The sequence below is a fragment of the Pogoniulus pusillus genome, chromosome 15 (genome assembly GCF_015220805.1).
Source record: "Pogoniulus pusillus isolate bPogPus1 chromosome 15, bPogPus1.pri, whole genome shotgun sequence".
Lineage (NCBI taxonomy): Eukaryota > Metazoa > Chordata > Aves > Piciformes > Lybiidae > Pogoniulus > Pogoniulus pusillus.
In genome coordinates, this window is record NC_087278.1 from 25,372,814 (window position 1) to 25,382,947 (window position 10,134).

Here is a 10,134-nt window from a genome sequence, read left to right on the forward strand (position 1 = left end):
ATCAAGTCCAATCATTATCATCCCTGCCAAGTCCGGTGCTAAACCACATCCCTCAGCACCACATCTGTGCCTCTTCTCAGTATCTTCAGGCATGGGGATTCAAACCCCTCCCTGGACAGTCTGTTCCAGCCTTCAAGAACCCTTTTACTGAAGAAGTTCTTCTGACAGCCAATCTGAATCTGCCTTGGTGCAGCTTGAGGCCATTTCCTCACCTGTCACTTGCTAGCAGGCAGGAGAGACCACAGCTTTCCCACCAGAGACTGCTCCCTTGCACAAACCTCACTGCTGGTGTTGCTCAAAGCCTCATTTTCTTCAGCAGTGGACAGGCTCTTCTAAATGGCCACAACCTTTCTTCTCCTTTGCTGTGGTTATGCAATTTGTGTGTATTTTGGTACCCTTTTCTTTAGGCAAGATTAATGAGTTTCCACATCTGCTTAAGATGACTTTACTACATGGCATCTTCCTTAATGCTTAAGCTTTGTGCTGGCATCTTGAGAAGGTGGTGGTCTGAGGACAAGCAGCCATTCCCTGGGGTGTAATGCAGGCGTGGAGCTGTGTGCAAATGGCCACGGAGCACAGAACGGTAGGGGTTGGAAGGACCTCTGACTAAATGACCTTCAAACTCCCCTGCTAGAACAGGAGCACCTTGAGTCAGTCTCACAGGAAAGCCAGGTGGATTTGGGAATGCTCCAGCAACAGACCTGCCCACATACTTGGCAGACCCTGTCCCTCCCCCTTAAGAACAAGATTTCCCCCCCCTTATATTTAGGTGAAAGAAAATGTATCTAAACATTTGAAGGTGCCAGAAAAGGCCATTTCCCTGTAACACAACTGCCAGTGGTGCTGCTGCAGCATCATTTGAGCTTCCTCTGGCTAAAATTAGAGGTGCAGCTCACTGCCCATGGACATGCTTGGCTGCCCATCAGAGAACCTGGCCCTTGGCTCAGCCAGAGAGCTTTGTACCAGCACAGCCCTGCCAAGGAGTGAATCCATATCTCGAGTGCATCCCTCCCACCATAACCCAGCCAAGCCTTCAGCCAGGACTGGTGTATTTCTGTACCTTGCCTTTGCAAAGGGAGGCTGGATGGTGGCTGCTCACAGAGCAGCTTGTCCCAGCAGCGTGGCACAGTCGCTTTCAGCTCTTCAGCCAGACAAGAGCACCTTTATGTCTGAGTGCCTGCCTGTTTTCAAATGCTCTAAGAGCAAACCCAGCACTCCCCTACTCGGGCTAAAGCTCCTCCAGGGACAGCAGCAGCTGCCAGAGCAGATCTCCTGTCCTTAGCCCAGTGCCATCCGCAGACCTTATTGTTTTTCCCAAATTAAGAAAAAAGTATTTTTAGGACAAGCTTCCAGTTCCTGCTTGGCTTTTTCTCCCATGTCTGGAGAAGCCTTGCTGTGGGTGCCATCTGCAGGCACAGCGGCTGGATGCAAAACGAGGATTTAGGGGAGGAGCTGTGTTTTTTCCAGAGAGGAAGCTCTGCAGGTGGTCCAAAGCCTGCAGGACTCGTTTGCCACTCTCACTCTTCGCCACTCCCATACAAAGGCAACGTGCAAGTAGTTTAAGCTCCGTGACTCCTGGCTCGCCTCATCAACCTTTCCGGGGGATGAATCTTTCACATCATTTTTTCGTTTCCAGGTATTTCCAACAAGAGTAAACTAGTTGAAATAATCTCTTTAAAGTGGAACTTCATCTGAGATTTCTCTAGCACTTGGTGGCCCGAGGGTGCACAACTCGTCCCTCCCCCTCCCCTCCCAGCTTGTATGAATTTGCTCATTCCCACAGCAATTTGTTCTCCAGCTGGTTAGGGCTCCTGTTAGATCGCAGAGTTCTTTCCTCAGGCAGCCTAATCTCGGTTAGGATTTTTAGAGGATAAAGGGACCTCGTTAGAGTGTTCCTGATGTAAATCCACAGTGTCTTTGTTTTGCATGGGAAAACAGGCATCACCCTCAAGGTGTTCCAGTAGCTTCTCTGCACATCCAGACTCCCTGGCAAGGCCCTGGCTGGCACACACACCAATCTTGAGGCAGCAGGACAGCCATTCAGAGTACCCAAGCAAAGCACTCAAGGACAGGATGGGACCAACCCAAAACTGATGTGCAAGCCTGACTGGCCCGCAAGGCAAAACCACCCCACCCCAGCAGAAACCCAGCTCCACAGAGGGCTGCCTCCAGTGAACTCTAACAGCAGGTAGCTCCCATTTAACTCCAAAGCTATTTGAAGCTCCCAGCTGGGGTGTCAGTGGGATAAACCAGATACTGCAACTGTCCCAGGCCTAAAAAGCTGCTCAGTTTCCACTGCTGTTCAGCTGCAGGTTATTCCACCTCTTCTTTGCAGAGCAGCTTTTGAGTCATTGCCTTCTATCCTGGTAAACATTTGACACAGCCCAACCTGGAGATAAGCAGCTCCAGGAAACTCTGTCCAACCTACCTTGATCCAGGGAGCTTAAGTCATTCAGCTTAAATTCTTTGCTCCAGATCAGGGTCTAAAGCAGCTAGGGTCCAGGTGACAGCTCCAGTCCGGCCTGGGAGGAAATGACAGATTCATTACCCGAGTCAATGAAGCTGCTGCAAGGGCGCCACGTTTTTTGCGGCACCTTGCCTGGGAGGTTCAGTCTGTGCCGGCAGCGTTCATGATCCCAGCAGGAAGTAACAGCCCTTGGCAGAGGGCTGGCACTCACCTTGCAGAGATTTGCTGCTCAGGAGCTTAACTGCAGCTGCCCCTCCTCTATAGAATTAAGCCAGAATTAAGACTAGCTACCACCATAGTGACACTGGCCTCTGACACGTCCCTAGACAGCCATTTCCTCCGAGTCCTTCTGAGAGAAAAGCAAATGAAAAAATCCTCCTTTTGTAACATTTCCACCGAGGCAGAAGAAATAATTCCTGTTTCTTGTGCCTCTTTGCCAAGCCAAATGCTAAAGAAAATCTGCTCAGCACTTTGTTCTGCCATTTGCCCTCCAGGCACGGAAATAGTTAAGAGGATGGATGGAACAGCAGAGCTGCTTCCTGTTCTACCAAACAGCAAGTCCTGTGAGCACAGCCCTGCACACCTTAAATTTTGTCTGGCAGACATCCACCACAGGTAACTGCTCACCAGACTGCATCCAACAGCTCTGCTTTCTGCAGTGATACTTGGAAACGGGCATCTCATCTTTGCCACTTAGGTATCCCAGGACTCAAGCTGCCCAAACTCCTCTGACAAAGGTCCAGTTCCACCACTGCATCCAGGTAGGACTGCTGAGAAAAGCTGACCCAGCAGCTGCAGCCAAGGCTCATTTTGAATCAGACTTCATTGCTCATTACACCACACCACCACGCACATCCATTTCGCCCCTCTCCCACTGACAAGACAGACAAGGTGCTTCAGATGGTGATCACTTTATTGATGTAAGGTGGTACACAAACAGATCAGTTTCTATCAGCCTCTCCACCTCCCCCAGGCTCAGGGAGAAGTTGGAGGAGTGGGGGAGACAAGGGAACAGAACTGGCCTCTCACTGCAGGATGCAGAGCTAAGCGGTGGTGAAGAAGGGCAGGGGCTCCAAAGGAGAGACCTGCTTCTCTAGGCAGCAGGGGGGCTTGGTGTGCTTGGCTTACTCCTTGGATGCCATGTGGACCATCAAGTCCACCACACGGTTGCTGTATCCATACTCATTATCATACCTGAGAACAAAACAGTGCTGTCAGGCCTGATCACCATCCATTATTCGTGTTCATGCTCCATTGCCCCATCCCACACAGCTGGACCAAGCAGCTTCCCACTAGTTTCCATGAACAATGTGGGAAGCCTTCCATCCACCCTCAAAGTAAGGAAAGGCCACTACAGTAATTTCTGTTAAGAGGCTGAAATGCTGGAGCTGCCCTGCTCAGCAGGGGTTTGTGGATCACCCTGTGCTGCCAGCCAGAAGTGATCAGCAGTCTCAACTCAGCTGTGACAGCACCTACCCCCACAACCCCCATAGTGTTACCACCCCCCCACCACATGCTGCACTCACCAGGAAACCAGCTTGACAAAATGGTCGTTCAGTGCAATGCCAGCACCAGCATCGAAGGTGGAGGAATGGCTGTCACCATTGAAGTCACAGGAGACAACCTGGAGCAGAAGAAATTGTAACACACCATTACTGACAGCTTCCAAACCAAGATGCCAGCAAAGCTGCAGCCACCGGCAGAAAAACAGGCAAGCTTCTGTAACCACAGACCAGGAGGACTCACCTGGTCCTCTGTGTATGCCAGGATGCCCTTTAGGGGCCCATCAGCAGCAGCCTTCACTACCCTCTTGATGTCATCGTACTTGGCCTGGGTAGTGACAGAAATCTGGTCAGAGCCCAGCTCACACTAAATGTCTGCTGGGGAAGGAGGGGAAGCACCATGGCAAGTGCCAGGTTCACAAAGATGGAATTTTAGGGAAGAGATGGGTGCAGAGAGGGCACTTCCAGGTACAAGGTAAGTTCAGAAGCAGGGGCAGGTCGCTGGGGTTCTGTCCACAACTTACTGGTTTCTCCAGGCGGCAGGTCAGGTCCACAACAGAGACATTGGGAGTTGGCACACGGAAAGCCATTCCAGTAAGTTTCCTGCAAGAAACACAAGTCACCAGGTAATGACACCCAGCAGCCCCCTGCCAGCCCTCCACTGCTAGGAATGCTTCTCCCATCTTTAGGAAAGGCCACTACTAACCCATTGAGCTCAGGGATGACTTTTCCCACAGCCTTAGCAGCCCCAGTAGATGCTGGGATAATGTTCTGGGCAGCACCTCTGCCATCCCTCCACAGCTTCCCAGAGGGCCCATCCACTGTCTTCTGTGTGGCTGTGATGGCATGGACAGTAGTCTAGGAGAAGAGATCTAGAGTAAAACCACAGCCAACACTTTCCAGAAGAGGCATCCCAGGAGACACAGAGTACACAGGCTTCTCCTCTCATGAGAAGACCCTTAGCAGCAAGCTCCAGACCTACCATAAGACCCTCCACGATGCCGAAGTTATCATGGATGACCTTGGCCAAGGGTGCCAAGCAGTTAGTAGTGCAAGAGGCATTGCTGGGGAAGAGAGAGAGGAGTCATCAGGCAGAGGCCGATTATCTACAGACATGAGTTCCCACACAGCTGGCGAAAGCTCCAGGCCAGGAAGCACCTTCCTCAATCCTTACCTGACAATTTTCAGAGACTTGTCATACTTTTCATGGTTGACACCCATCACGAACATGGGAGCATCAGCCGAGGGGGCAGAGATGATGACACGCTTTGCACCACCCTTCAGATGAGCCTGGAAAAAGGAGGACATGAGGTACTCCAGAATGCCTCCAACAGCTCACTTCTTCAGATAACCTCATGCCCCACAGGTAGGAGCAGCAACATTTCTTCCTCTGTCTGCCATTGCAGCATACTCACCCCAGCCTTCTCCATGGTGGTGAAGACACCAGTAGACTCCACAACGTACTCAGCACCAGCATCTGCCCACTTGATGTTGCTGGGGTCACGCCTAAGGAGGAACAAAACTGTAAGAGCTGTTCCACAAGATGACTGCTTTCCATCCTCCAGAGGGGAAGAGGAAGAAATACTTACTCCTGGAAGATGGTGATGGCATTTCCATTAATCACAAGTTTCCCATTTTCAGCCTTCACAGTGCCTTTGAAGTGACCATGAGTCGAGTCATACTTGAACATGTAAACCTAGAAAGGAGAGAGGAGGGGTGGTGGTGGGAAATCAAGCATCAAGCACCCCAGCTACTGTCCCTACAACCCTTGCTCTGCCTACGAGTCTCATCTCCCCATCTCCTCGGTGACCCTGTCCACCCTCTACGCTGCACTGGGCTCCGATGAAGCTCTCAGCTCTGTGCCATCCGCCACCTCACACCTGGTTTTCCTAGGAAGCTACTAGAAGCGAGGCAGAGGAGCTCTGCTCCGGAGCACCTGGAGGGGGCACTGCGCAGCCACTCACCATGTAGTTCAGATCAATGAAGGGATCGTTGATGGCCACCACTTGGACCTTGCCAGAGAGGATGGCAGCCCGGGTGACCAGGCGGCCAATGCGGCCGAATCTGGGGAAGGAGACACACAAGTGAGGAGGAGCAAGAGGGAACCTGCCAGGCTGGACACGGCTCGCTGCCTTCCCTCGGGATCATCCACCACTCCCTGCCCGGCGGGGTGGGAGGGAGCCCGGTAACGGCGTCCAAAGGCCAGGGTGCTTCAGTTAAAGATTAAGAGCGACCCCCACACGGGAAAGGTCAAGCGCTAAATTTACTGATGGATCCGGTTACTCCTCGGCCCGGCGGGAGAAGGTCACATCCCACAGGCCACCATAGACATACGATCTGGCAAGCGACCTTTAGTAAGGGGCTGAAGCCCACCACCGGGGAGTAGGGACCCCCGAGGAGGCCGCAGCAGGCGGGTAGCGGCGGCGCTTCCGGGGTGAATCACCCCCAATGGGCAGAGGGAAGTGACTCAGCAGCTCGCCCGGCCCTCAGCCCGCTGGGGGGTGACTGTGGAGAGGGGACAGGCGGGGTACACCGACGCCAAACCCCCCCCGCGTCCTTCAGACGACCTTGCCGCCCCCCCCACAGCCGCTCCCCGCCTCCCAGTGCCGTAGCCCCGGCGCTCACCCGTTGACTCCGACTTTCACCACCATTGTCTCTTCGGGATATTCCTGCAGGCAGGAAAGGTCTGTGAGGCGCACGGGCGCGGAGATGGCGCCGGGGGGGTGTGAAACCGCTCCCGCCCCCGTTAACGTCTCTGTAACCGCTGGGGGACGGGGATAAGTACAGGCGACCCTGCTCCCCTACGGCCCTATTTACACACACACGTCCCTTCAAGCGCCTCTTGGCCCCTCACCGCTCCACACCGCGCTGCCTTTGTGCCCGCCCGCTCCCCACCGCCTGAGGGCTGCTGCTCTCAGCCCAGCCCTCCACCACGGAGCCGGGCCCCAGGCCGGTAGCGGTGGGGGATTTTTTACTTGCCCGCCTACCCCACCCCCGCCACGGCTCCTCTCTCCGCCTCTGCGCATCTTCTCCCCACCATCCCCCGCCCGTTACCTGCTACCTCCGACCCGCCCGGCGCGCAGTGAGAAGGTGGCGCAGCGGCGCTCCCCTGCCATTTATACCCACTGGGGGAGGGGCGGGCCGGGGCCCGCCTCACCGTGCCGGCATCGAATGGGAGCGGAGGGGCCGGGCAGGGCTACGTGCGCCCGTGCTGCGGGTGCGGCTGCATCTGCCTCGGTTCACCTCCCTCCCCCCCTCCGCCCGCCTCCCCGTTCCCCCTGCCCTTCGTAACAAAGGCCCGGCGCCGGCAAGCATGGGGTGTCCGTAACGGTCCGCAAGGGCTACGTGCTGCACCTCCCCTCCAGGCCACACTGGGCGTCGGTAATGGTGGTGGTAGCGAGAGGTGCCCCAGTCCCGAAGGATGCCGAGTCCTTGTCTCACAGCGTGAAGGTGTCCCCACGGCAGGGAAAGGCTCCCCAGTGATGGGTAGCGAGGGGCCTCTTCGGGCTCGCTGCTGCCAGCGGCCCAGGGAACTGCGTGCGCTGCTTTCATATGGTAATAAAGGAGACACACTGCCCACCCTGTGCCACTCAGCCTGGCTGCTCCCCCGGCACGGCAGCTAGGGCGAAGTGGCCGCAGAGATGCTGGAGACACCCCAAGGAAGCAGAAGGCCCCAAGCATCTCCCGTTCTGTCACAGCACTGGGAGGCAGTGGGTGCTGGTCAGGAGCTCTCGCCTCCAACATTGGAACCCCCCTGGTCTGTCCTGGCTCGCCTGAGTGGGCTTAAACCAGACGTGCTCTAGATAGGAGCCGCCGGGCCGGCTGCTGCCCCGCAGGCCAGCCGCTGCAGTGTGAACACCATCTTAATGAAGCACTGCGGCAGTGCTGCTACCCGCGGGACGTGACGGCGGAAATCCTGCCCGTCTGCCGCTTCGGCCCGCCTTCACCGCCTGCCTTCGAGCGGGAAGCGCTCCTGGCATGGCTGCCGCTGCCCAGCTCGCCGCCCTTCCACACTGGGCTCCCTCACTCAGCTGCATCCCTTTAACGCAGTGCAAGGCTTGCTCAGCCTAGGTGCAGCGGGTCAAACCTATGTCTGGCACAAGGCACAGAGCATGCCGAAAAGCCTTCATCCTTTTGAGGAGGGTGTCTCAGAGGAAGGTGTGGGAATGATGGGGATGCAGATGCAGGGTGGTGGGGGTATCAAGCTGAAGCAGCCAGTCCCTCTGACTGCTTCAGCTAAGCAAGGCTTCAAGAGGGCTTTGAGGATGAGGAGGGAGGAGTGGGCTGGGGGAGACACACAGGTGGTGGGGCGAGGGGCAGAGAAAGGGTCAGACAGTTCCAAGGTAACCCAACTCTGCTAATGCTGCTGCTATTCCCGGTGCTGCTGAGGGTTCCACAGCTAAGTTTAGACCTGGCCGAGGTTACAACCTTTCCTTAAAGGCCGGGGGTGACGGCACGTGTGGTAGCAGCAGTGGGGCTGGAGCAGCGCAAGCCCCTGTCCCGGGGGTCGTGCTGCCCCAGCTGCAGCCCGCCGAGGAGCCGCGGGCAGGGGGCGGGGGTGGCTCTCGGGGGGACAGCTTCTGCACAAACAGGCGGCCTCCTGTTTGCTCGGCAAACACTGCAGCGCCCGAGGGGCAGAGTGCGGCCGGGATGCGCCAACGCGGCGCTTCTGCGCCCGTGTCCAGCCCACGGTCACACCGCGGCCGCCATTCCCCGCCCCGGCGCCGGCAGCGCAGCGCTGCAGCCGTGCGTGCGGCCCGGCCCACTCGGAATGGCGGCGGGCGCCTAACATGGCCCCCACAGCGGCGGCCGCCGGCACTAGCCTCTGCCGCCATCTCCCGGCCTGCCCTGCCACCGGCCCCTCGTCCCCGCACGGCCTCCGCGGTGTGGGGCTGGCCACGGCCTCTCGGGGAGGCGCTGCCGCCGAGCCGCGATGCGGAAATTAGCTGTTTAATGAGCCAGTCCTCAGGCAGGAGAGGAGGGAAGGGGCTGCCGGCGGCCGAAAGGCAGCTGCGGGACCGAGTCGCTTCTCCTCTGCTGGTTCACTGCTGCTGCTTTTCCGCTCTCCTTCGGGGCAGAAGCTTCGGGAGGGCTTCGTCCACCGGCTCATCAGTGGTGAATGCCGAGCCGGTGCTGTGAGTGCCTGGGTCGCCTCCGGCCGTGGAGAAGCAGGGCTGGAGAGCAGTTCAGTGGGCTGCAGCCTTCTTGCTCCCGGGCTCCCAGCACCGCCCGCATCCCAGCTGCTGCCCCGGCTGCAGGCAGGCGGTGGCCCCGTGGCAAGCCTGCTGGCTGTGTCCTCTCCTGATCCTCCCTGCCATCCGTGCTCTCAAGGCTCCCCATGCTTCTTTCCTGCCTACTTGTTCCAGCCCTCACTGCTGGCCCTCTCGCCTCGGAGCCCCTCCAACGCTAACACCCCAAACCGCTGAAGGTCCCAATTCGGTCCAGTTTCAGCCCAAAGCAGCCCCTGGGCACAGCCTTCCAGGCCCAATTTCCAGGCAGTGCCCGCTTGCGACTGGCAAGGGTCTTGCGCCAGAGAGAGGGACGGGCAGCTCTAGACCCAGATGGGAGGAAAGGGAGCGTGGAGGAGAGCAACTGAGGGCCAAAGCTGGAGCCTTCCTTCATACCCTCTTCAGCCAGTGTGGACTCAGGCTCCAGGGGCAGCAACCAGGAAAGGAGCATCTGTGGTAAACAGAGAGGAGAGCAGGGTGAGAGCGGAGCTGCAGGTGCTCCTGGTGATTAAGCCTTGTACCCCACTGCCCACACCTTCCGCAGGGCTCGGTGCTTGTGCTGTGTCTGTGACATTGCACTGGACACAGGGAACAGCTGGACCAGCAGCTCCTGCAGGCTGGAATGTTTCCGCTGTTCAAAGAGCAGGGAGGCAGCTGCTGCAAGCCTCTGCCCAGCTGCCTGTTGCCCTGCCCTTGTCAGGCTGTCACTCCCTTGTACTTGCAAGGTAACAGGCTTCAGCCCTTGCTCCTTTTGCCGATGCTGTTCACCTTCATGTCCTCAGGCTGATATGTGACATTTAGGGTTTTTTCTTCCAAAGGGCAGCTGGGGAGGATAGACATGCCCCAAGTAACTGTTGAGGGGGAGGCAGGAGCAGAGCAGGTGTGAGGAAGGGAGAACACCACATTTGTTTGGGACACTCTAGGTTATCTGTGCTGA

At 57.0% G+C, this 10,134-nt stretch overlaps 2 protein-coding genes across 2 annotated transcripts; both read right to left on the reverse strand.

Annotated features, from left to right (window-relative positions):
• Positions 1-3,362: 3,362 nt before the first annotated feature.
• Positions 3,363-7,536, reverse strand: GAPDH (glyceraldehyde-3-phosphate dehydrogenase). The gene is given in 12 exon segments (XM_064155909.1): positions 3,363-3,661; positions 3,994-4,091; positions 4,214-4,297; positions 4,494-4,572; positions 4,676-4,827; positions 4,952-5,033; positions 5,144-5,259; positions 5,385-5,475; positions 5,559-5,665; positions 5,934-6,033; positions 6,595-6,638; positions 7,024-7,536. Coding segments are annotated over 12 exon segments (1,521 nt in total). The 5' UTR covers positions 7,522-7,536; the 3' UTR covers positions 3,363-3,591.
• Positions 7,537-7,656: 120 nt separating this feature from the next.
• LOC135182107 (C-type natriuretic peptide-like) lies at positions 7,657-9,648 on the reverse strand. Its single transcript, XM_064155910.1, has one exon. The coding sequence runs from the start codon at positions 9,646-9,648 to the stop codon at positions 9,376-9,378; it is 273 nt and encodes a 90-aa protein (XP_064011980.1). The 3' UTR covers positions 7,657-9,375.
• Between the last annotated feature and the right edge of the window lie 486 nt (positions 9,649-10,134).